The 27,359-nt window shown below is 44.7% G+C and overlaps 1 protein-coding gene and 1 pseudogene across 1 annotated transcript; both read left to right on the top strand.

Moving 5' to 3' along the window:
- The first annotated feature begins 7,827 nt into the window (after positions 1 to 7,827).
- On the top strand, positions 7,828 to 8,953 carry LOC119328740 (annotated as a pseudogene).
- A 6,050-nt stretch (positions 8,954 to 15,003) lies between these two features.
- On the top strand, positions 15,004 to 27,014 carry LOC119332284 (MADS-box transcription factor 25-like). The gene is made up of 7 exons (XM_037605465.1): positions 15,004 to 15,185; positions 15,291 to 15,372; positions 25,666 to 25,727; positions 25,991 to 26,090; positions 26,180 to 26,221; positions 26,353 to 26,436; positions 26,874 to 27,014. The coding sequence occupies exons 1-7, from the start codon at positions 15,004 to 15,006 to the stop codon at positions 27,012 to 27,014; spliced, it is 693 nt and encodes a 230-aa protein (XP_037461362.1).
- Positions 27,015 to 27,359: the final 345 nt, after the last annotated feature.

The following is a 27,359-nucleotide window of genomic DNA, read 5'->3' as shown; positions in this document are numbered from 1 at the left end:
AAAAACAAAAACTCCAGCCACAGAAATGCTGACGCGTGGATGCCTATTGGTCCCGGTTGGTGCCACCAACCGGGACCAAAGGCCCTCCTGCCTGGACTCCGCGCACAGGCCATGTGGAGGCCCATCTGTCCCGGTTCTGGATTGAACCGGGACTAAAGCGACAGGGCATTAGTACCGACCCTTTAGTCCCGGTTCAGGAACCGGGACAAAAGGCCCTTACGAATCGGGACAACAGGCCATTTTTCTACTAGTGCCATAGTCAGGCCCTTGGGATGTAGCCATATCGGTGAACCTCATTAACAAATCTCGGTGTCGTCTCTCCTGTGATTGATTGGTCCTTGTATGATCGATTATGCGTCTTGGATTTATTCTAACAATTGGTATCAAAGCCCTGGTGCCCGAAATAAATTTCAGTGAACTCACGGGTGGTCATTCATGATTGGTGGTGCTAGAAAATCTAATGTTAGCGGGCCCATTGTGACCGATGTGTGAGGGGAATATTATTACGTTTAGTCTCACATATGTTATGGGAGGAGACATAACATGATTTATAAGAATGGGGGTGTCCCTTCCTAAAAGGCTAGTTTTTTGAGGAAAAGAGTCCAAGGCCTCTCATAAGTCGATGTTTCTCTCTGCTTGCTTTATGCATGTGGGTCGGAAATGCTGTAGTTAGCGAACCCGGAATTGCATAACACGTACGAGGACCATGCATATCCCTAGTCCTCATCTACGCGTTATCTTATTTTTAAGCGAGAGAGATTGCTGATTTGTTTTGTGTGCTTGCTTTGTGACAGTCACATCGTTTAGCCAAGAAGATCGATACCGTGTTTCAATTTTCCACATCAATGTGAAACCTGGGAAACAATATGTGGGCCTACCACCAGACCCGTGTCCTGACTTTGGATCTCAAGTTTGGGACGTATTGTACTATTTTACTAAGTTTTGTATTTTACATTGCAGACTTGACCATCATAAAGTAACTAAAATTGTATAATCTATTGATCAAATTATTCATGGTCCATGTTCACTTTCACTAAAAGTTCACGAATTTTGCTAGCCAGGATGAGGTTGTCTGGTTACTCCTTAGAGCATCTCCAGCCGCGCCCTCAACAAGGCCCCCAGACGACTTTTCGGTCGTCGGTGTAAAAAAATCGGCCCAGTCACGTCCCCAAGGGCCCAATTTTCATCGGCTTGGGCCGAAATTGGCACCGGCGGATCCAACCCGAACCCGGCGTGCCGGGGGGCGCTCGGGGGCACCGGGTGAATCGTTTTTGGCATGAAAGAGCTGCGGGCCCTCCTTGCCAGCGACTCGTCTCGCTTCTCGCCGCTTCGTCGTCCTCATCGCCTGGTTTCCCGTGGCGAAACAATGCCAAAGCTGCCGCGCCGGTCAGCCTCCGCCATTGATGCCTCACGGGCGGCGCAGTGAACACGAGACGACGCGCGTCCCCTCGCATGCCACGCGTAACGCGCCGGCCACACGTACGCGCGGCGTCTCCGCCTATATAAAGTCGACCCCCAGCGCGCCGGTGGCACGCACAGAGTCTCCACCACCGACGAGCCCTTTCTCCCCCGTTCCTCCCTCCCCTCTCGCCGTCTCCAGTTCAAAGAATGGCCGAACGCTTCCCAGGCAACGGCGCGGCGGCGAACGGCTTCGTCCGCCGCCACCTTCATGAGCACAAAGCTCGGCTCCTCTTCGAGGCCGAGTATCCGGTCCCACCGGATATGCAGGTGCCCGGGGCCTGGAGAATCAGCGCCGGCGGGGTCCCGGTGCCACCACCGCCCACCGGGGCGGCGCGGCGTGCGGAGATCACGCGTATCCGCGCCTCCCTGCCGCGGGCGGCGAGGGAGGGGCCACGCTACGTCCCCGATAGCCCGCTCTGGGAGCCATACTTCCAGTGTCGCCAGCGGAGCAGCTCGAGGCCACCAACGGCGTTGTACCCTCCGGCAGGCTCAAACTCCACGGGGCGGCGCCGATGGTGGGGCGTGCCCGGACGCACACTGGAGGCCGTCCTCGAGTACATTGAGGGCGGCAACATGCCGAGGCTAGAGTACCCCGACCCCCCGTCCTTCTCTCGCCGCCGTGGGAGCTCATGGACGCCGAGGCGCATGGACCCCAGGGCGTCCTCCTCCTCGTCCGGTCGGTCGACCGGCTCCCCTGCCTCCACCCCGTCAAGCCGGAGCCCCAAGACACGCCTGTCAAGCCGGAGCCCCAGGACACGCCAGTCAGCCGGCGCACCCGCAGCTTCGGCGTCTGCATCGGTGACTCCACCCCCGCCTCTGGTCGCCTCATCCTCGTTGCACCCAAGCCGGAGCCCGGTCTACCCCCGGAGTACGAGGAGATAGCCCGGCGCGGCTTCTCCGACGACGATGCCCTACGGTGGGCGCGCGACGACTACCTCCGCGACGAGATGGTCCGGCAGCGCCGGGCCCTGGAGGAGATAGCTGCCCACAAACGTGGGCGCGAGGACGAGCACGGCATCGTGGTCCTCGACAGCGACGACGACGAGGACGCCCCCGGACCGTCCAACCTGCCGCGCCAACCGGGGGAGGGTTGCAGCAGGGACGGCGGCCGCGGCGGAGGCGATGACGACGACGACGGCGGCGACTACACGCGGTTCTACCGCCTCCTCGGCATGTAGAACTATAAGGGCGGCGGGCGGCGAGGAGCGGCGAGGGAGACGGCGAGGAGCAGACTAGTAGCGTTTTTTTGTAAAATATTTTAAATATGAATGAACTTGCCAAAGTTTGGTTTAATTTGCGCCGTGTTTGTGACAAAATTTAAGTTTTCAGAAAAACATGGGCGCCGCGACTGGGGGACATCACGTCCCCAGCACATGGTTTAGCGCCGGTGCGCCCCCAGGGGCGATTTTAGGCACCTCCTGGGTGGCCAACGGCTGGAGATGCTCTTACCTTCAATACAGTGCAATTGAAATTCTTTTAGGGTTGTGTGGTTAGCAAACATTCGTCGAATTGATTATCATTCGATCAAACCACTTGAAGGAATGCACAAGAATCTATTAGCCCCAAAAGCTAAGTTAAGAAAAAAAATCAGGTAAACTATATCACCTGTAAATCTAAGCTGCCAGAAACAATTATGATCTTATATACTGATCATAGGGATCTACCTTTATCAAAGAACTATGAACTTTGGTGATATATAATCAAGGTGCGAAACCCAAAAAAAAAATGTGAGCTTACCGCGCGTTGATTTGATTGTAGTTTGGGACATAGTACTAAGTTTTGTATCTTTCCTGGAGATGAGACACCGTAAATTAATCAAAATTATATGCACTATTGACCAATTTATTCATGGTGCATATTTTATTTAACTAAATATTCATGAATTTTGCTGGTTACACATCCCCACAACAGTGCAATTGAAATTATTTCAGCATTTGTAGGCAACCAAAAGCCCCCTAATTGCCGTTGGGTCACATGCGGGCACAAACAGACCTATCTGTTTAGTACCTCAGTTTGAAACCATGCAGCCTTTTTAAAGTGCAATCCATACTTGATATTATTTTTGTTGTTTCAATTGCGTGGTAGTGGTAATATGAATCGGTTTGGACCTATCCAGGACACTGATTTTCTTTATGTACGATCAATTGATAATTTGGCAATGGATATTCTATATACCTTACAGATGAATGTGTACAAGGTAGCCCCTACCTTGCCTGCGTGGATCAAGGTAGCTTCCTCTTTGAGCTACCTCTGCAACCACACAACCACAGGAGAGCTGATGTGCTCATCACGCATGTGCGGAAGGATTTTTGAATCCATCGTATGACTAAAGATATTCTCCACTGGGAATTATCAATCCATACTCGACAAATAAAGTTTCTCAGTACATGTGACCCTACCTATACTATATCTATGGTTATGTTCAGTCAGAATAACAAGATGCACACATATCCTAATATGTGGTGTTTTCAGGCACTCGGTTGTTCTATTTCTGTCTAAACTTCTGTCCTTATCACTTGGTATATAGGTGTGCTAATTAATTTTGGGGAAAAATAATCAAGTGGCGAAAGTAACTCGAGTCGCTAGCTTGCACTCTATGAAGTCGTGAGAATTTGATGTGTTTGCCAGGGGCAGCTCTGGCACCTAATCTCAACAAACAAATCCACCGCAAGTTAAGGTATTACTTCATATGTATAACTTGTAATTTCTTTATAGAACACTGCATTGCTGTCAGTATTGATGGATTAGTTATTGGTCAAAACCTTAATGCTTAATGGCTCAAAATTGGCCTTATGTTTTGAGACGGATGGAGTTGCCCCACATATAGCTTTTTTTTTTTTTAAAACAGAGGCAAAAGATTTGCCTCATCTATTAGTTAAGATAAGAAGAGAGTTTGTTACAGAAGTCACTCTTACACGGCATGAGTGATTACTCGCATAAAATAATAGTCCTAATTTCTTTGCACTGGCAGTGACCCAAAGGTTTGCCTCGCAAATGATGAAGTCGAGCAAGATTGTTGGCGGAGCGCTCTTCTGTCGAAAAACACGGGCATTCCTCTCATTCCAAGTGGTCCATGACACGAGCATGGTAAGAGAGGCCATAGCCTTCCTATTGGGGACTCCGGCACCGGTTATATTTGTCCACCACTCCTCTACCGAATCATGTAGCTGCCAAGTAGTAGTGTCCAAGTGGTGAAGGCCGAATTTCGCGATGACCGAGTTCCATAGCCGAATGGTGTATCGGCATTTGAAGAAGAGATGTGGTCCACTTTCTTGATCTCTCTTGCAGAGAGTGCAAAGCCCGCAGTTTGACCATCCCCGCTTTGCAAGCCTATCCACGGTCCAAATTCTATCTTGGATAGCCAACCAAGCAAAGAATTTAGCCTTTGGCGGCGCCCAAGCCTTCCAAATCATTTGATCCATGGGGGAGAGGACCAATCCTAGAAATTGGCCCTTGTAGGCGGAGGCCGCAGAGTAATGCCCGCTTGTCGTGTGCTTCCACACAATGGTGTCTTCGGCATGTTCAACAAGGTGGACATCAATTAAAAGCGCCCAAAGAGTGAAGAATTGCCGAAGGTGTTCAACTGATACGACCGTGGAGGTGTTGATCTTGAGGATCCACACATTATTTTTTAGAGCCTCGCGCACCTTCCAATTCTTCCTCGAGGAGGCCTCAAAAATGAGAGGAGCGACATCCTTGGGTTTGCATCCATGAAGCCAAGGAGAATCCCAAAAAGGTTTTTTAGCACCATTCCCCATGGTGATGGTTGTGGATGCATAGAAGAAGTCAAGGTCCTCCTCGTCACATGGGTTTCCCAATCCCACCCACATCTTGTGAGGCGCCGTCCATTCAAACCATGGCCACCTCAAACGCAAGGCCCTCTCAAATTTGTCGATGTTGAGGACCCCTAGACCACCATATTCACGCGGCCGATAGATAATCTCCCAATTCACCTTGCACTTGGCACCCGTCGTCTTGTCCGATCCGGACCAAAGGAAGGCTCGCTCGAGTTTGTTGATGCTTTGAAGAATGCTCGGCAGTACGACTAATGGCGTGATGAAGTAGATCGCTTGGGAGGTGATGACGGACTTGACAAGGGCAGTGCATCCACTGGTGGTGATATTTTGTCCATCATAGGTAACCAGCTTGCCCGCAACCTTGTCCACAAGGAATTGCCAATCCACCAACTTAAGCTTCCAGACGGATAGAGGAAGGCCCAAATATCGACGCCATTTTTGCCGGCAAGTTTTGAAGGATGTGCTCTAGATTGAGGTGATTGCATCGAATGGCCACAACAAAGCTCTTATGGAAATTGGTGCATAGCCCGTTGACCTCCCCGAATCCGTTTAAGATGGCTGAGAGGTTGTCAATATCATTTTTAATTGGGGCCATGAAAATGGCTGCATCATCTGCATAGAGTGAAGTTCTCACCATGACCCCTCTCCCCCGCACCTTGTGAAGTAGCCCTTTTCCGGTTGCCAACTCAAGCAGTTGTTGGAGTGCATCAATTACAATGACGAAAAGGAGCGGGGATAGGGGATCCCCTTGCCGAAGGCCCCGACCATGCTTGATGGGGTGGCCGGTCACACCATTCAGCAGGATCCTCGAGGATGATGTGCAAAGAAGAGCCGCAATCCAGTCTCGAAACTTGGGGGGAAGCCCCTTCGCCGTAGGAGATCAAGGATGTATTCCCATCTGACTGAGTCGAAGGCCTTGCGGATGTCAAGCTTGAACAACAGAGACGGGGTCTTGCATTTGTGCAGTCTGCGGGCCAGGTTGCGAACACACAAAAAATTGTCGTGTATGCTTCTGCGCTTGATGAATGCGCTTTGGGCGTTGGAGACCAGCTTTTCCATGTGCGGAGCAAGACGGGTTGAGAGGATTTTTGCGATAATCTTAGCGATGGCATGGATGAGACTGATGGGCCTAAAGTCTGCAATCCCCTCGGTGCCTTCTTTTTTGGGCAGAAGGACCACATTTGTAGAGTTGAGCCAGTGAAGATTTGCCGTATGGAGGGCATCAAAATGGTGTACCACCCTCATCATGTCCTACTTCATGATGCCCCAACACTTCTTAAAGAAAGCACCAGTGAAACCGTCCGGGCCCGGTGCCTTATCACTTGGCATGCCATTGATAGCCTCCCGCATCTCCTCCTCGGTGATGGGCGAGTCAAGGCCATGCAAGTCGTGCACCTCTAAGTTGAGCTCATCCCAATTGGAGTCTTTGTCGCTTGTGCTCCCTTTTTTCATCACGTCAGCGAAGTGATCTAGAATGAGCTTCTTTTTGGCGTCGTGCTCGGTGACCCAACCTTGGTCATGCTTTAGCCTATGGATATGATTCTTCCTCCTTCTACCATTAATCCGGCGATGAAAGAACTTGGTGTTTGCATCGCCCTCCTTGAGGTTAGCAATTCTTGAACATTGCTTTTTCCGAGCTCTCTCGAGTGCGGCCAAGCTGATAACTCTCCTCTTCAGCCGGGCCCTAAGGTCCCTCTCATCAGGGGAGAGTTGCCGATTCTCTTGAGCAATGTCGAGGCGGAGAATCACCAAGAGAGCGGCATGAAGGTGAACTTTTGCCTTCGAGAAGAGGCCCCTACTCCACTCTGAGAGTCGGAGGGCCACCTTCTTGAGCTTATGGAATAAGACTTGATATGGCTCGGAGTGCTCGAGGGGCTCGTTCCATGCCTTATTTACCACTTCCATGAAACCGGGCATAGAGATCCAAAAGTTTTCAAACTTGAAAGTTCGCGGTCTCCGCGGTCCCTTGTCATCGGCGAGAAGGAGTGGACAATGATCAGACAGAGATGACGAGAGGGCGTGTAGCAAATGAGTGTTGAAAGTGGACAATGATCGGACATATAGCTTGTGATTTCTTTGCCGAATTTGTACAACCGGTGCTACTTGCACATGGGCAGGAATCAAATCAAATCGAATCAGCTACGACATAACCTGTGAAAGCTAATACAAGGCGTGACATTTACCGCATTCCAAAACCTCGTACAGTGCACACAAGAAACATCCATTTGCAAGAAAAATATTGTTGCCCTTTCACAGGTTCCAGAGATGGCAGCAAATTGCATGATAAATTTAGTTAAGGAAATGACCGAGCTCATCGATCAGCATGCACTTTGCCTCCTTAATTTGCTACTAGTTGCATTAGTTAATCTGCAGGTTGCATATTTGGATGAGTAGCTAACTACGCTTGCCTTACTTCAGTTCGTTCACAGTCCTGCTCAGACACAACCATCTATTAATTGGACCACTGGAGCGAATATCTGCTAGCAGATAATTACCCCCGCAAAAAAAACTAGCAGATAATTAAGGAGTTGAGTGAATATATGCTTAATTAAGAGATCGAAGAGCTATCATGATGAGGGGCAAGATTGTGATTAGGAGGACTGAGAACTCAAGGTAGGTCACCTTCTCCAAGAGGCGTAGTGGCTTGCTGAAGAAAGCACGTGAGCTGGCCATCCTCTGTAATGTCCAGGTCGGTGCCATGGTCTTCTCCTCCACTTGTCGCCTCTACGAGTATGCCAACTCCACCGCCGCCACCACCATGGGCACGGCCATGCCTTCCATCATTGAAAACTACCAATCTGCACAAGAGCAACATCAGCTGCTGAATCGAGTGTCACAAGTCATGGTATGCATGCATTCCTTGTAACCTTTTTTTACTCTTAATGTTCCAAAATACATGATGTTTTTTTTTACATGTAGACATGCAGTTTGCATGATGCAACTTTGACAGCTAATTCGTTTGTGAAGAAGTTGGTAAAATTACATAATTATAAAAGAAGTTTTCAGAAACAAATGTAATGATGTTATGCTCATATGTGTGACCCAGTAAATGTACATATTGGTAGTCAAATTAGAGAGGCTTGATTCTTACTGTATGCATATACTTTTAGCACTACACCATAAATCAAGAGTATTTGAATAGTACCACTTCTTATATTATTTTGGACAAAAGTTTCACACTCATTTGTAACAGTTTAAAAATTTATGATAAAAAAAGGGCAACCTGGTGCATGTAGCTCCCGCTTGCGCAGGGTCTAGGGAAGGGTCCGACCACTTTGGGTCTATAGTACGCAGCCTTTCCCTACATTTCTGTAAGAGGCTGTTTCCAGGACTTGAACCCATGACCTCATGGTCACAAGGCAGCAGCTTTACCACTGCGCCAAGGCTCCCCTTCAAAAGTTTATGATAATAGAAAAAATGCATTTGTTTTTCTAGTATTGGCAAGGGGAAGTCTGGAAATTACAGAAGGAAATGCAGATGCTTCAAGAACATCATAGGTATAAGTTCTTAATTCAGTTCCTTCCATTGATACCTACCTATATAAATAAGTTTGAGTAAAGACTGGAAAATGCATTCAAGTCATCCCATTATTGTTTGACTTTCAGGAATCTAATGGGGGAGAGATTATCAAACTTAGGAGTCAAAGACTTATGTTTAATTGAAAATCAGCTGGAGAAGAGCTTACACCATATTAGAGAAAAGAAGGTAGCTGAGCTCTCTCAGTTTATTCTTATTTATGCTAATCATTGTACCCTCTTCCATAATCACGACGCTAACATTGTTTTATAGGAATGACTATGTGTCTCCTGATACCTGTTTTAGGAATAAAGTTTCACCAACCATATTCTACAACTCAACGAGAAGGTTCGCCAATATTTCTATCACATGCGTGTGCAATTTTACTTAGATGCCGTTCTCATGTAAAGTTTACATCAATATATATTAAAAAAAGTTACATTTCATACGTGATAATTCAACAAAGCAACCTTGTAGGGATACATCTTTCATCAAGAGAATATTCGACTGTCCGGGGAAATAAAGCTTATCCATGAGCAAAACTTGGAATTAAAGAACAAGTAACTAAGTAACTTGATTATGTATTCAAAATCTTTGTGGGGGTTGAGATTAATGGTGCTGCTTGATATTGGTTTCAGCTTTGTGTATTGAATGGCTCTTCTAAGGGTGCAACATATTATCAAGTCAGACTATATATATGAAAAGTATTAAGGAGCACTACTTCTGCCAATTATATATAACATGGCAACCTCTTCTGGTACTTGAGTTCATAGTTTCATAAAGATGCAGAAGCTGGGAGTTGAACTTTTTTTTATAGTTGTATTGTCTTGATATGGTGCAAATAATAAATAAAATGAAGCTAATTAAACAGGCTTTTCATTTGCATGCGCGTGAGATATTGTGTTGGGTATTGATCCACGCCTTGATATGGAGTCTAGGCCGTGTCTTATTTCAAGTGTGGCTGGTCATCCTCTAGAATATAACTCCTGCATAGTTGTCTTGATCATCTATAACTAGCTTGTTCAAAATGTTTTCACCATGTATGTATAGTCTTTAATTTTGGATTTATACCCATGAAGAACCTGAAGTATTTTTCAAGTGCTGAGGCAAATCTTTTGCCTCCGTTTTTCAAAATAAATAAATAAAGAGAAAAGTATACTTTTCATCCCTTAATTCTTGGCGAAGTCTAGATTTGGTCCCTCAACTTCAAAACCGGACAACTTGCGCCCTTAACTACTGAAACCGGCCAAGATTCATCCCTGGTCACGGTTTTGACCGGTTTTGGTGCTGTCCCAACCCGGTTTTGACCGTGCCGACTCAAATTCGCATACCTTTTTCAAGTCCGTTCAATGTTTTCGAATTCGGGTATTTTTTTCAAATACGTGAACTTTTTAAAAATTTGTGTACTTTTCCAAATCTGCATACTTTTTTCAAGTTCACGTACTTTTTTTAAATCCACGTACTTCTTTAATGTTCCTGTGGTTTTTTTAAATTCATGTAATTTTTAAAAATTGACATACTTATTCCTATTCACGTATACTTTTTTGGGTTTGAAAATTTTATGTGAAATTGAAAACGTATGCGGATTTGAATATCTTTTACGCGAATTAGAAAAAAATGTGTGGATTTGAAAATTTATGTCAACTTGAAACAAGTATGTGAATTTCAAACAAAGTTCATAGATTGGAAAGGAACACGGATTTGAAAAAAATACACGAACTTTAAAAAGTATGCGGATTTGAAACAAGTACGCGAATTTAAAAAACAGATGGATTTGAAAAAAAATACTTGGATTTGATAAAATTACACGGAGTTGAAAAAGTACACTGACTTGAGAAAATTACGCAAATTAAAACAATCATGGATTTGAAAAAGTACACAAATTTCAAAATAGTTCACAGATTTGAAAAAGGTATGTTTATTTTTGAAAAAATTGCACGACCTTGAATAACTATGTGGATTTGAAAAGCGTATGTGAATTTTAAAAAGTTCACGGATATGAAAAAATTACGCGAATTTTAGTCGGCACCGGTCAAAACCGGGGTCAGTCAGCACCAAAACCTGTCAAAATCGAGACCAGGGACAAACCTTGTCCGGTTTCGTTAGTTGGGGGTGCAAGTTGTCCGGTTTCGGAGTTGAGGGACCAAATCTAGACTTCACCAAGAGTTGAGGGACGAAAAGTATACTTTTCTCATAAATAAATAACTGATCAGCTAACTGGAGACTGGAATCTCTGCTGAGCTCTTAGGCTGGTCATAGTGGAGAGTAACTTAGACTAGTAACATACATATGTTACTAGTCTATGTTACTACCTTCATAGTGGGTAGTGTCATAGGTGTGGTAACATAGTTGCCTTCATTTATTACTTTGTAGACTCATTATGCATTGGAAACCGCTATGTGATGGTAACATATTATGTTACTCTATTTGCCTCTCTCCTCATTAACTACTTGCCACATCACCAATTTTGCTTATGTGGCATCTATGTTACTACCTATGTTACTCCCACTATGACCAGCCTTATGTTTGCTGAGTCTGCTATTCGGCAAACACAAATGAACTCCGTAAAGACCTATTTCGCAGTAGTTTGACATGGGAAAATAAAGATGCTCTAATTAATTTGTTTGACTGGAGAAGCAAGAAAGCAGCAGGGAATCGGTGCCTCCAGCTTTGTCCACTCATCCCAAAACACCTGAAGGTACATACAGCTGAGTTGATGCAAGAGCAAAAAGGAAGAATCAAACCAGATCAGATCAGAGTGGTTGCATCGTTAAGGACTACATACTAAAGATCAAGTGGTGCCATGACTCAGAGAACCAAATCTGGAAGGAAATCATCTTTACTCTAATCTAATGCATTACTGGCTCTCATCGAGATTGGAACGCCGTCACTCACGTGGACTGCACATTTTTTGCATCGTGCTCCGTGGCCACTTTACTTACTAACCTTAAAACTGTCCTTTTTTGGATGAGCCAAGTGGAAAGCTAGCTAGTACATAAGCGTGCTCATCAATCTAGCAACCTTAAACAACATGGTACTACTAGCAAACCTTTTATAACTTGGATATTACCTTTAGCACCCAAATGCAAATGTTCCTGCCACACCCACCTCAATAAGTACGGCTACAATTATTATATGTTAAAAATCACAACCAACAAACTTTTCCAAGGTATCTGCAATACAAACTTCAAACAATATTGTAATTACCATAAGAAAGAAATTGATTGAAAAGAAACTGAAATTCAGGAATTTAGTCGCAAATAGAGGTTTCGCTAGCATGGTTGAGTTGTACCAAAGACGCAACCGGGTTTATTGGTTGTGGTAGATCTATGACTTCTTAATCTGTAAGATTTGGAATCTTACACGTTAGTGCATCGGACGTGCGATATTGGCATCAAAAGTCGTACTTCAATTGTCGAAAAAAAATCATGCCATTTGTCGCCTTCCATATCGACCATGTTTATATACAATTGGACAGTCGTACCATAATATAAGTACATGGTTATGAAGAAAGTGTACTACCCACATGTTACGTGGTAACATGCCGAGATACAATTTGATGGCCCCACCAAGATATGAGCACACAATTTTATTTTATTTTGCGGGCATGAGCACACAACTTGTAATAAATTAAGTGTACCACTCACAAGTTACATGGTAACGTGTCGAGATTCAATTGGATAGCTCTACCTAGATATAAGCACACAGTTCTGAAGAAATTGTACGACTCACATATACATTGCAAGATAAGAGTATCTCCAGCCGCGCCCCCAACAGGCTCTTCCCAGGCGTTTTTCCCGCGCCGGCGCCCAAAAATTGGCCCAGTCGCACTCACAGGAGCCCGTTTTTCGCCGGCTTGGGCCAAAATTGGCGCCGGCGGACCCAGACAGAACCCGGCGCGCTGGGGGGCGTCTGGGGGCGCCGGGGCGAGACGATTTGGCGCGAAAGCGGATGGGCCCGCCGAGTCAGCGACATGCCGCTTCGTCGCCCTCATCGCATCGGTTCCCGCAGGAATCAATGCGAAGGCTGCCGCGCCGTCCAGCCTCCATTGATGCCTCATGGGCGGCGCAGTGAAGTGCCGGGACGCGCGTCCAACCACGCGTCGTCCGGCATGCAGCCCGACGCCGCCCAGCTACGGCTATAAAAGGCGACCTCCCCGCCGGTGGACGCCACAGCTCTCATTTTGCCCCCTCTTCGGTGCAGAAAGCAGCACTCTCTCCCCTCTCCCCGCCGACAAGAAAGATGGCCGAGAGGTACCCAGGCGATGGCGCGGCGGCGAACGGCTTCGGCCGCCGCCACCTCCAAGAGGCGGAGGCACGACTGCTGTACAAGGCGGAGTACCCGGCGCCCCCGGGCATGCGGGTGTCGGGGACGTGGAGGCTGAGCGTCGGCGGCGTCCCGGTGGCACCAGTACCCGAAGGGGCGGCGCGGCGTGGCGAGATCGCTTGCATTCGCTCATCCCTGACGAAGGAAAAGCGGAACGAGTCGCGCTATGCCGCCGACAGTCACGCCCTCTGGACGATGTACTTTGAGCGCCGCCGCGAGGAGCAGATCGCCTCCACCCACGGCGTCATCCCGCGGGGCCGCCACAACGCCTACGGGCGGCGCGAGTGGTGGGGCATTCCGGGCCGCACCCTCGAGGCCGTCCTCGACCACATCGAGACCGGCAACGTGTCACGCCTCGAGTACCAGCAGCGGCCATCCTTCTCTCGCCGCTGTGGTAGCTCCTGGACGCCGCGGCGGATGGAGTCGGGGTCGTCCTCGTCGTCGGGCTCCGGCTCGCCGGCCGTGCTCCGCCCCGTCAAACCCGAGCCGAAGGAGATGCCGCTCCGGCGCCCTCTTCATCAACGAGGCCGCCCGATCCCCCCGCGCGGATCCTACCGCCTGGTCCGGCCAAAGCTGGAGCCTGGGCTGCTCCCGGTGATGCCGGAGCACGTCGAGATGGCGGTCCCCGACAACGAGTTCACCCTCAAGTGGGCGAAGGAGGACTACATCCGGGAGCAGGTACACCGCCCTCGTCGGGCGTACGAGGAGCTCCAGGCCCATCGCCGCGGTCGCGAGGAAGGCGGCGTCATCGTCCTCGACAGCGACGAGGAGCGCGAGGCCGGGCCGTCCAGCGCACCAGCGCGCCTCGGCGACCCGTGTCAAGGCTGCAACAGGGACCGCGCTGGCCCAAGCCAGCCGCGCGACGACGACGGCGGCGGCGGTGGCGACTACACCCGCTTCTACAGGCTCCTCGGCATGTAGATGGCGGCGACGACGACGGCGGTGGCGGCTAGGCGTTGTTAAGGCGTAGTTTGCATGTGCTTTGTGTTTTTTGTATAAATTTCAGTGAAGTTTCGCCGAGTTTGTGTAAAAACGCTGAGTTTTCATATATTTTGTACGGACGTCGCTGAACCCGGAGCGGCTTATGGGCCGACGACTGGGAGCTAGGTCGCCCCTAAGGGCCAATCTAGCACCGGCTCGCCCCCAGGCGACTCTTTTTCGTCGTACTGGGAGGCCGAACGGCTGGGGATGCTCTAAGAACACATCGTTTTACGCCTAAATACTACTTTGGTTTGAAAAGTGTAAGACGTATGAGCACACGGTTTTGAAGAAACCAGAAACCACTTGCCTCCTAAACACTAAATGGAGCAGGTTCTACCACTCCAACTTTGAATGGGTACCACGCGACTGCTAGACTATTTCAATGGTTCGAACAAAAAGAGGCTGGCTTGGTTGCTGACGCCATATTGTACGGCACAATTTATGGCTACACGTCAGAAGCCAATAGGCTATCCTCGTACCCAAAGTTTATACTATGAACAGTCGAACGATATATATATTATGGACGTCCTTGTGGCAGCCACCGAGGAAAATAATATGTAGTGGGCCATTCATTAACTTAATTTATACAATTAAAATGGTATTTAGTGAGTTGTTTAAGCCTAGGTTAGTGTTGTCATCACATGGGGCCTCTAGATCCCTTTTGGTTTGCAGACCATTAGAAGCAAGCCCAACAATACAAAGATAGCTAGCTGGATCAGGCAGCAGCTGGGGGGGAAGCTTCAACTAGCTAGATTAGACTTGTGGATTGTCACCCAGATAGTAGAGAAGAAACTATTAGCAGACTCTAGTTTAGCTCCATTTCGACCGGTTCTTAATTACTTTCGTCAATTGGCCGGCCAACCGGCAGAAGAGAGATCTAGAGAAGAAGAAGAAGAAGAAGAAGAAGAAGAAGAAGAAGAAGATGGGGAGGGGAAAGATTGCGATTGAGAGGATCGACAACACAACGAACCGGCAGGTGACCTTCTCCAAGCGCCGCGGAGGGCTGATGAAGAAGGCCCGGGAGCTTGCCATCCTCTGTGACGCCGATCTCGCGCTCATCGTCTTCTCCAGCACGGGTCGCCTCTATGACTTCGCGAGCTCCAGGTATGTTCGTTAGACAATTTGTTCCTGCTACCTCCCAATACTCTATCAGTTACTTAATTTCATCCTCTTATAATTTGGATGTGTTTTATTTTTTGTCTTCGTCAGCGGAATGGAGGCAATACTAGAGCGGTACCAGGAGGCGAAAGAGGAACACCGCGGGGTGTTGAACCCAACATCTGAGGCAAAGGTATGTAACTATGTATGCATAGTAGCTTTTCCATGCCACACATGTATTTACCAAAGAAAGGAAAGTGGTGAAACAAATAGCAATCAAGCTTGGATGATGATCTAGCAATATATGGTCTCTTATTATCCGTGTTTGAGTGGAATTTTGTCTTTTATTTCGTAATGTCTCAAACTATGCAATAAAAATGATTGCATGCACCAAGAGAGGCGTGATTATGGACCATGGTTCAGCCGAACCTATGGTCGACGCCGTACGATTCAACATCCTGCTACATGTGGATCCGCGTCATGCATTGTTTAACATGCAAACAGCTCCCATCATGCATTTTTTAATCAATCATGCACGGATCCTTATGAAAAGTGTCCAGAGATCAATGGTGTCGAGCGTAGGTTCGGTTGAACCATGGTTCCGTATAACATTTTCGATGCACCAATCGGTGCAGAACCCGGAGGTATTCCTCCTTTTCATAAAAATAGCAATCAAGCTAGCAAAAGATGTATATATAGTCATTTCCGTGCACTAATTAACTGAAGTGGCAAATCATTAATTCAGTTGAACAGTTAACACCTACCTGTTAGTAGTTGTCGTAGCATTAGTGACTCCTAACGAATCTGAATCTCTAATCAAAGATTGTAACACAAACAAATTAGGGGATCACCATCTTTATTGATTAATCTAGTAGGTTAGGGTCTTGGTCAGGTGAATGATGCACATTTTTCCTGATGTTTTCTTGGTCGCGTGAATGATTGAATGATGCCAAATGGTAAGTGTGTCACATCTTTGCAGCTTCAACCTATGTAGGCCTTCATGGCCATCATTGGAAATGCTCGGGCCCAGAAATTTATAATGGCTAGAGGATGGGCCGAATATGATATACAACTAATGATATTGGCATATGATAGAGTAGCTAATGAAAACGCAGAATCACTAAATGCTCCTTTGTGGCTATCATATGCCAATATCATTAGTTTTATGTGAGGGTGGTGGTGTATTTAGTAAACCGTGGCTATCACATGACTATCTAGATATCCACTCAATTTCTCTTCTAAATATCCCCTCATGGCTATCACATGACTCATCCGTGGCCTGATGGCTTGTAACTTCATGCGTGTTTTCTTCTCTCAAGTGTGACCCAAGCTACCCCCTCCGTCTAGGTGCATTAGGCATCTTAGAAGGTGCACCGCAACCTATGCGCAAAAAGATTCGGTTAGGAGAAAAATTGAATCGCAAAGAAAGCCAATCACATCATTCCTTTCTCAACTAAAAATATGCTATTAATTAGGAGACTTCTTCAAATCCAAATAGCGTGCCATAGAAATTGCATGCATTGGCCCTCCAATTAATAGATGGGGTCTAATTAATATGCATGCAACTAGTACTACCGTTTTGTGCTTTTGGGATTATTTGTTTTTCGTTATATGTCTAATGCACCGAGATGGAGGGAGTACCTAAGATTGGGATATCTGATGCATGAAACTACAAATTGTTCCTACAAATATATATATATATATATATATATATATATATATATATATATATATATATATATATATGGTAGAAAAATACCGACCACTGGAAAACCTCTAAACATACTATTTTTAGCTAGATTGTCCAATTCTGTCGGTAGGCTTTGCCACATTTTGTTCCATTCTTCATTTCACGAAATATATGTATTACTCTTCCCCATGTAGATTTTTTTGGCTAATCTCAGTTTTTGCTAAACCCTCTGCATCCTAAGATGCATATGGACAACCTTATTACATCGCCTCATTACAAAGATATCAAACTTTTATCTTGTTGCCAGAAGTAGGAAGATAAAAAAACATGTCCCAACAAAAACGAATTTGCCAAACAAGATTACTATAAACATCCATAAGCCTGCTGCTGGGACACTGCGCCAAACATGACATAAACTCCCTAGTGGTTCACTCTAGCTTATTTGGGAAAGATCCATCGACTTTCTATGTTGCACCTTCTGCAATAACACATATGGCCACGACCAGAGAGTATCACCTGCATACAAGAATGAACTTCCTTTTTGTTACACATGGCATCATTCTGCATGATCAGATAGACCAAAACATCGTTGTTGGCCTGACCAAAATGAGGCATCCTAATATGTATAATCTCCTGTTGGGATCTAGGTCTAAGAACTAGAGGGAGAACAATGCTACTCCAATATTTAGGAATGAAAGTTTTAGGACAAGACAATGATGAGTAGAGAACTAAAAGTACTTAGGGATTCTCCAATGCCGACCCCTAAAACGGAACCTGTATTCATCCGCGGACCGGTCCGGACTAGTCTGCGGACACTGGTTTGGGAGCCGGCCATCCAACCATGTCCCCTAACTGTCCGCCCCTGTTTTTTCTAAGACCGCAACAATCAAAATAATTATAGAAAATAGCACCTTTCATCCATAAATAACATGCAAATATGTCTAGTACAACAATAGTTCAAATCTAAATATTACATTTCAGACCAAATGTTGAACAAGTTCTTCGAATTCATCGATTCCAAATCCAACGATACTAGAGTCAGAACCGGCGCATGTTATCCCACACGTACTGCCCTTGAGCTTCATCCAATAATGTATGTGCGTGAATGGCCTGCCCTCGGTCATGTAGTACATCACGACATCGCGTGCAAGCAATACAACCTGTAGAGAAACATTGAGTGTATGAATGAAGTAACCAATATATAGAGAAACATGAAGCAAAACTTATGATTTCCATGGTTGATGAGCCCGATGGCCACATTGTCCCCACGCATGCAACTGCACCGCAAAACTTCATGACGGAGTTGCAGATGGTGTACCATTAATGTGATATTGACCTCACGTTGCGTTCATGGATGATGTGCATCTCATAATGAGCAAAGTTCTTTCTTGCATGAGACAAAGTGTGCACTAACTGCCAAAATATCGAGCCCCTTAAGTTCCTGCCAACAAAGTCCGCAGATATGGCCAACCACGCATCGCGCAACAACTCATCCTCGATCACTGAGTATCCTGCCGTCATGTTTATACTCTTGAAAACTACAAGAAGTTCAACAAAAAAGAATAACAACTTTTGACCGAACACCTGCCGCGCATGGTGTCCACCATGGAAGTAGTCGACAGGGGGGAGGAGGTTACCTGGCCGCGGAGGGATCTTGGGTTGATGGCAACGTACTCCAATGAGAAAAAGCACCTTGGTGGGGGCTACGGGCGTCCTACGATTCCTGGACGGCGTCTAGAGAGGTACAAAGGCGGCTACAGACGAAGGATGCAGATGGAAAGCAAGGGGGAGTAGAAGCGGCGCGGAAGAAAAGTGGACTGGGGGTGTCAGAGTCCTACTTGTCAGCGCTCCAGACTCCAGCCAATCCCCGCCCCCCGGTTTGCTTCTGGTTTGCAGGAAACGTTTGGACCGGTCCACAGACCGATTGGGTACCATATTGGATGGCAAAATGGGTCCGGACAATTCGATCCGCAAGCATGCAGGTGGTTTGAGGGTCAACGTTGGAGATTCCCTTAGAAAGAAACTAAACAAGAGTATTGAGAAGCGAAAATAATAACTTTCAAGTAAGTAGGAGGTAGGGTAAAGGGAATGCAAAGACTCATGAAACGGGATGTTTTTCCTGTGGTTTGGATGGCTGGCAAGATCTTATGTCCACATTGATGGAGGCTTTAAACCAATGGTTCTAGGATCACAAAGGATCTTGATTGCATTGCCCACAAAGCGCAATAAACCTATTTCATCATGGCTTGCACTAAGAAGCCCCGCTAAGGGAAGATCTTCACCAAGTGGACAATCTTAGAGCCCATACAAACTCTTGAGTCTTTCATGTATATATAACTTGATAGAATCTTAAGTGAACCCTAACTTTATAGGATGCACCCACAATCCAAGAGTAACAAGCAAAGCAAAGTCACTTGATGAAAACTCCTTGCATGATCTTTAATCAAAGCCTATCTCAATAATACAAAGGATCACCTCTCTCACAAGGATAGGATTGCGGTTAAAGAGAAAAACTTAAGTAGGGATTCAAGAATGGAGTTCTTGGCCTTCAAAGAATCAATAAGTGAACATGCAATCACCCCACACTTCTTCTCTTCTCTTCTTGCCTTGGACCTCTCTTCCTCTATTGTGGGGATGGATGAAGTGGAGTCGAGTGGAGTGGGGCCGGTGGAGTGGCTTGCAAAGGGAGGAACGAGTGAGTGGAATGAATAAGGGTAGAATGGAATAGTTGCGACCACGAATGGGTGTTAGAGGATTTTTTTAGAGAGGATCCAAAATCGTATTGTTAATCCAAGTCTACAAAATGCCGGCCAATGTCCCTTACCACTAATAACCCTACTAAAATCCACACGTGGCAGCTCCAATAACCACAGAAGCATTGTCATTTGTATGGGAAACGATCCTAAATATTCAGGGGTTAGAACCAAAAGCTTCATATCCTTGAGGTACCCATCCTCCCAAAACCAAATTGATTGACCACTTCCACATTAAGCGATCAAAATTGAAAAAAAAAATATTCTTAACCTTTAGGAGGTCCTTTCAAAAGTGGGAGCCTATTGGTTTGACTATAACCACTAAGAGTGATTTTGCCCCCAAATACTTAGTACTATGTAAGAGAAACTACCACACTTTACCATTGCTTATACTTAAACAATCATTTACTAAGATGACACATAGTGTTGACTTCTAGATCATGAATCACAGGGCTACACCCATCGTTAGGGATACATAAAATATATCACCATGCTAAATGGTACAAACCCTTATGTTGATTCGACCAACAAATGAATTGAGACCTATAGTACCCTAGCCTCTCTCGAACCCTTCGGGGATCTCCGAAAAAAAGAAATCATAAGGATGGGGAGGCTACTCGTCACAAAATTAATCAAGACTAGGCAACCCCAAGAGGAAAGATTCTTGGACTACCCAACACTAAGATACTCCTAAAGGCGTCTTCAATGACCTTATAGTCTTACTACAATGCTTGCGGTAATTTGTTAGAGTACCAAGGCATTTTAAGGGGAAAGAACTCATCGACCCTGAAACCAAAAGGTTGCTATTAATCAAGTCTACGCTCCTTGGATTTTCCATTATAACACACCCTTCTGTTGTGGAAGTTAATCTTCAACCCAAAGATCAAAGAGCTTCCCATTATACGAGAGAGAGAGAGAGAGAGGGGGGGTGGGATATGCAAATTAGGGTTAGTGTTGGTGGTTTTTTATGTGCTACAAGAAAATGGGCTTTGAGTGTTTTCCGTTGGGTCAATTTTACCACTAAAGGGACCTAGTGTAAAGAGAAAAACAGATCAGTGCCACTATCAAACTTGGATATTTGAGTCCTCCCACTCAAAATTCACTATTTAGGTCTTGGCCACTAATGCTTGTGAAAAAATTAGTTGCATACCCCTGCGCGTCATCTACGTGAGTTGTCGTCATGTCGCCGTCTTGTTTAACCATTTCCTCCTCTGTGGTCCCACCACCTGTCGTGTGAACTGCACCGAGAACTAGACGTGTTTGAATGCAGACTCCTATGTGGGGCCCATGGTTGATGGGATGGGACAGTAGCGCTCGATAGTGGCACGTCATTGAACATTCTCCTATTCACACGCCACGACGTCTTGCATCGAATTTCGACGCCTGAATGTTGATTCTGCCACGACGCCCCTCGATTTGTCGTCCACCTATAACTACTACCCTTCCCTAGTGTTCGCCACAGTACTCACCTTCCCCACAAAACTGCTTGACCTAGCCCTCGCATTGTCCGCCATGGTGCCGCTCATCCCTAGCCGGAGGAGGGCGCCTCGCTGCCCGACATCGAGGAGGATGCCTTGCCAACCCTCGCCACCCGCACAATGGTCTTAGCTGAGGAGCCCTCCTTCCACACAGGACCACACATGCTCGAGCTCCGGCAGCCCATACTAGATCGGAGTAGTTTATTAAACAAGCTTGGATTCCTTTCGCAACTATCTATATTGTATCACTTGCTCAATTGGTGCTTGTCCATGATTTGGAGGAGGGGAATGACGTGAGAGAGAAGAAGGGGGTCTGCAGGTCACCGGTACGTGAATGCCACTATATGACAAGATGCTACATGGGGTGAGTTCGGTGAGGTGGTGCCACTGAGAGGGTGTTTGTTTCCAGGGACTTATTGGTTTAGGGACTTAAAAAAAGTCCTTATAAGTCTCATCTAAACCAAACAGGAGGGACTTATAGGGACTTAAAGTGGGCATTTGGGACTTATGAAATAAGACTCTCAAGGAGGGACTTATAGGGACTTATAGTTGTAATATGGTCTTTTAGTCCATGTTAAGTCCCGGGATCCAAACAGGTAGGGACTTATTAGGGACTTGAGACTTATAAGTTGAGACTAAAAAAAGTCTTAGGACTTATGAACCAAACATGGCCTGAAGTCAATGATATGTATGGCGGAGGACTCACCTATCTGATAAATTGCTTTTCTCTAAAAAATCTAAAACTCCTTCGTATATCTTGGCACTCGGTTATTTTCCACATATATCTTTTTGTAGTATTGTTTACTTCATATATGTTGATGTCTAAAAGTTTCACAAAATTTAGGATAATTTTACTATATATTATACTCCATCCATTTTTATATACAAGACCACAAACTCAGATTGCAGGTACCAATGTAAAATTTAATGTGTGCTTTGCAAGTTGGTTTTTTTTCGTTTACTGGGATCATTAATACACTGCATGCATGCAAAGAAACTGAGTGGAGAAAGTAGTTGACTGTCAATATGAATGTATGCATGCAAGTATTAAACATGTTGTTAGTATGATAAAATATCATTAATTGTGTCTCGACTACTGTTTGTGGCCTTGTATAGATGCAAAATGTATATTCCATAGTGACCTTGTATAAATAAATGAAGGGAGTGCATTAAATGAATTTTTTTGCACTTACTGAAAGTGATCCCATTTTGAATTATATGTGCATCAAATAAGCTCCAAAATGTAGTAAAAATATAGTTAAGGAAATACATGGAATTTGCAGTCATGTGGTGGAAATGGATGAAATATTCAACTTTATGTTATGGTAAATCTAGCCGAAATTTTGCATCATTTCAGAGAATTGCTAGATATCTTAATGAACTTAAAAAATACGAAAACTTGGTATGATACCCTGATATAGTCGCATGACCTTGTGATAAAATTTTGAGAAGAATACACAAAATAAAGAATAAAATAGTAGGTTTTTTCACAAAATGAACTATCTCCGAAGAAGTTTCGTAACATTCGTCCAAAATCTCCCACTTTTTACCACCCAAACCAATTTCAGTGACCATTTGAGCTCTTTATTACTTGAATTTTTTTCTACAACTTGCTTTAACATCCATAATGACAAATGTAAATTAGAATCAAAATTTGTTACATAATAATATTTTTAGCATTATCTTTCAAGGTTAAAATGAAAGAATATCTAGATGTTGTCCAAAATTACTAAAAATTGGCAAGGAATCTTAATATTAGTATGATATATTATGATAAAATTCTGAGAGAATACACATAAGATAAATAAGGATTCTTCACCATGTGAACTATCTCACATAACATCCAATGCAAATTCCAGACAGCCCTTTTGAAGTGACCATTTGAGATCATTTTCACTTCAAAATTTGTGTACACTTTGCTTTAATATTTGCAATAACGAATGTGAATGAAAATCAACATTTATTATGGAATTATCTACATTTAGCCTTTTCTACACAAAATTTAGAAGAAACCTAAAAAATAAAAATAAAAGTTGTCAAAAGATAGTCAAACTTGGCAGAGTGTCCTAATATTGGTACATGGGGTTTTCATTAAATCTCACATGATTTATGGAAGTTGGAAAAGCCACTTGCTTAGAAATGACAGTTTTGGCCTACTTATGTCACTGTTTTGCAAAACTGCCAGAAAAACAAGTTTCTTCAAAGCAGCTTAAAATATTTTAATAATTCCAAAAACACATACTAGAAGACCCGGGAAAGTATCGACTTAGTTGGCCCAGTAGTTTTAAAATGTGAGCGGATTTTGTTAATCTGGGCCAAAATTTGACAATAAAAAATATTACATATTTAATTTATCGAAGTCACAATACAAATATCTTCTTACAAACTAATACATCACATTTTTATATTACAGGTCACATAACTACAAAAACATCAGACTACATAAACATATAAATACATTTTCCAAACTGGAAACCTACCTGACCCAGCTGGTGCATCTCTTCTCCTCCTCCATTCGAAGCAGGACCTTTATTGAAGTTGACAATGCGCATCCATATCTCAGATGCCGCATACACGTCCTTGGCAGCATACTCCACCTGTTTGTCGGGCAGTGACATATCCACCAATTGCTGGTGCTCCTTCTCCCCGAAGCCTTTCTTCGTGTTGGCGTAGTACTTGTCCATGATGGCGGCGGTGCCGTATGGCACCCTCCGCTCCGTTTGGATGTCGACAAAGTTTTGGACCCACAGGCAGCTGCAGTCAAGCATTTCCTTTTCTCCCTCAATGCTGGAGCCAACGAAAACATACTTCTCATTGTGCAAGAAGTGGTAGAGCGAGCCTATCGCTTGGACTGATAGCCCTATAGACTTGGTACACCAGACAATGTTCACGGATGCATAACTGAATGACAGAGGCCTTCTGCGTGGAATGAGACCATGTGTACTCCACGTCAATGCCAACGATCTTCTCCGATCGTTGTCGAGCCACCGCTCGAGCTTGTCCATGCAGTTCTCCCCAATGCGTGGATGACAACGTTATGCCCTGGGAAATAGAGCTTGCGCTGGTCGGATGCCATGGCTGAAACGGTTTCCGTACTTTCTATGTAGGTTGAGAGAGGGAGAAGAGACTATAAAAACTGAAGTTCGAGGTTGCCAAAGGCCACGAGAGTGCAGGTAACTTCCCATCGGATTAGCCGCTGATACTAGACAGTGTAAATGGCCTACGAAAACAAACAACCCCCAAGCAGTTTCTCTCCCGCACTCGGCTCTGATCAATCATCATGCAAATAGAGGGACAAAACTATGAGGCGGGAAGAAATGGGGCTCTATGCCCCGGAATATATGTGTACCTGCCATGCTGCAGGTGGGCCCCCACATAGGCAAGATTGGTCAAACGGTCCCCTCTTCATTGCACTTGACGTGGCGAAGTTGTGGGTCCCACAAAAAAAGTGGTGGGTCCCACATCGGCAGGACCTGTCAAACGAGTCCCCTCCTCAGTATTAGTGGGCCTAAATTAGAGTGAAAAAAATGGAAATTATGGTCTCAACTGTGGACCCTCACATCGGCCGGAATGGTCAACCGATTCTCCTGCTCAATATTAGTGGGCCCACACCAGAGTGGCGAAATGAAAATTCTGGCCTCAATGGTTGGCCCCACACCGGACAGAACGGTCAATAGAACCTCCTCGTCGTTGCGGTTGACGTGACCAAGTGGTGGGTCCTAAATGAAGGGAACGGCCCAAACAATACGCCGTCGTAACGATAACTCACTAAGGCGGCGCACAAGGGTATGTAACTAATTTCTTCACAATCCCTAGTGGCACAAATCAAAATATGGAAGTTTGAGTAGCAGGAGTTGAATATACAACTTGAGCAGTGCCACAGGCCGAGTTTTCTGTAGTGTGAACTATCGGCGGTGAGTTTTATACCACATATGGGCCCTTGTTTTAAGTTTGTCACTCGTCTCAGTCGTCACCTATAACAATTTATCATTGAGGGGGTCATTAGTGGTGAGTTTTGAGTTGAGTTTTCTATATGTTCCCTTACGGGCTCGTCCATCAGCTACAAAAAATCATCAACGGGCCCATCAGTGGTGACCTTTTCAGGTGAATTTTCTTCTCTTATGGGCCACAAGGTGTCCATCAATGGAGTTGGTTCAACAAAGGGTCAGCTAGATGGTACCCCACGCATTGCTCCGGGAATCAGTTGCAATATATTTCAGTGAGATTTAATTGTGTGGAATATAGATATTTAGATTAATAATGTGTGAACCCAATTTAAAAATACATACGACTTACTATATTTGATTCTATATAGTTGTAAAATATTTGTTGACTATAAGTAGAATAATAAAATGAAAAATATTTTACCATGCATGGTTGCATGTGGTGGTGGGTGTTTTCTCATGCATGCTTGTATGTTGAGATAAATAAGTAATGGGATCACTCTTAGGTATATACGATGTGCACTAGTAGACCACACAAGGAAGCACACTTATGGATCTCCTTATTAATCTAGTGTGCTTATAGTTAGTATATATCTTATTTCATTTCTATTTGTTGGGCAGCTATGGCAGAGGGAGGTTACAACCTTGAGGCAGCAAGTGCAGAACTTACAACATAATAATAGGTAATATTAATGTTCTTTAGTTTGTATAACACATGCATTGAAATAAAATGCCAATTAGTATAGCTATCAATAAATTGTTGTTTGAGTGGTTTCATATGCAAATTAATTTAACGAAAATATTGCCATGCATGTTAAGATCTCTCACTTGAACACTATGCCGGTGAAAACCCATGTATTTAGTTGTAATGAATGGAGAAGCTAGCTAGCCTAGGTAGCTACTAGCTAGTTATACTGTTAAACCATGTGCCCTGATATGATGTTAGGCAACTGTTGGGAGAGGAGCTATCAGGTACCACTGTTCGAGATATCCAGTTTCTGGTGAACCAAGTTGAGATGAGTTTGCATTCCGTAAGAAAGAGGAAGGTACCTTTTCTTTGCCCTTCCCTTCCCTTTTTCATTTTTCATTTTTTTTGTTTCATACATATTACTTTATTTACAATTGATTTCTTTAGGAGCAAATTATGGCTGCGGAGATCCACGAACTCAACCAAAAGGTTCGCTACATCTTCTTCATGTTCTTGCTTATGCTGCTGTTGGTGTTAAAATAGCTCAGTTAGCGTCAATTACTGTATATGTGTTTGTTATTAACAGCTGAGGTATGATGAGATGGAATTTGCTTTTCTAGGGATTTCTTATTCAGAAGGAAAATATAGAGCTTGGCAAGAAGTTGAGCATTGCTCATGAGCACAACATAGAGCTGCAGAAGAAGGTAAGAAATGCTAGTAGCTTATATATCCTAGCTTGTCATCTGAAAGTCCATGAAAATAATCATCGATGAACCACATGCTATAACATATGCATTACCAAGTCATTGAAAGACATGGCCGCATATATATGATTTGAAAAAGAAGAGACAAAGGATCAGTATAAAACCCACACACATTTTCTCGGGTGGATTTTATTCAAGGGTCACATCCTATACAGTGTATTAGCGTGTCTAATACAGATTCAAGTAAAAATATAAATCTTTCACAAAAAAGTCATAATGTGTTGGAACTGGCTGCAACCACATAATATTTTAAAAAGTGTTAGAACTGGTTGCGAGAGCCCTGGCTATTATAACATTGATCATATTAGCTTCAGTTATTTTATTGCAACCATCGAATGAAGCTGATACTTGACAAACTATTAATGTGTGTTAATTAGCTTTCTAGGGCCATGGAATCGAGTGAGCAGCAAGCCAGCGGAAGCAGCTCAAAAGCTGCTGCTGGGTTATTGTTGTCGACTAGAGTACGTGAACCAAATATCGACCTTGAGTTGCGCCAGCACGAGCATGAGGATGAATAACATCTACTATCTCGTCCACTGCGTGCAGTAAGTACTATAATTCATGTGTCAGTTAAATTATTGAGAAGATCCATGTGGTCAATTGCATGCCAAACAAGTCACAGTTAATTATATTTCTAAATTCATGTTTATTGTTTTGCACCAGACAACGTCAACAGTATTTTCAGTCCATGTGTGGACGATCGAAGCTCTTTCGTGTGCAATTTGAAGCAGAGACCTTCTTAGAACCTTTTTTTTGGTGTTGTCACAGACATTGTTATATAGCAGCAGCAGATGTAGTTTGTATGTGAGTCTAATTACTTGATATTAACAAGGATGCAAGAGAAGATCAAGTATATTATGAGC

The sequence above is a fragment of the Triticum dicoccoides genome, chromosome 7A (genome assembly GCF_002162155.2).
Source record: "Triticum dicoccoides isolate Atlit2015 ecotype Zavitan chromosome 7A, WEW_v2.0, whole genome shotgun sequence".
In the NCBI taxonomy this organism is placed as follows: domain Eukaryota; kingdom Viridiplantae; phylum Streptophyta; class Magnoliopsida; order Poales; family Poaceae; genus Triticum; species Triticum dicoccoides.
The sequence above is the reverse complement of the archived record's forward strand: the minus strand, read 5'-3'. Positions and strand labels throughout refer to the sequence as shown.

Coding starts and splice junctions, on each gene's coding strand:
- LOC119332284 (XM_037605465.1), top strand. CDS start 15,004: ATGGGGAGGGGAAAGATTGCGATTGAGAGGATCGACAACACAACGAAC. Junction 15,373..25,665: donor ACCCAACATCTGAGGCAAAG/GTATGTAACTAT, acceptor TTTGTTGGGCAG/CTATGGCAGAGGGAGGTTAC. Junction 26,437..26,873: donor ACATAGAGCTGCAGAAGAAG/GTAAGAAATGCT, acceptor TGTGTTAATTAG/CTTTCTAGGGCCATGGAATC.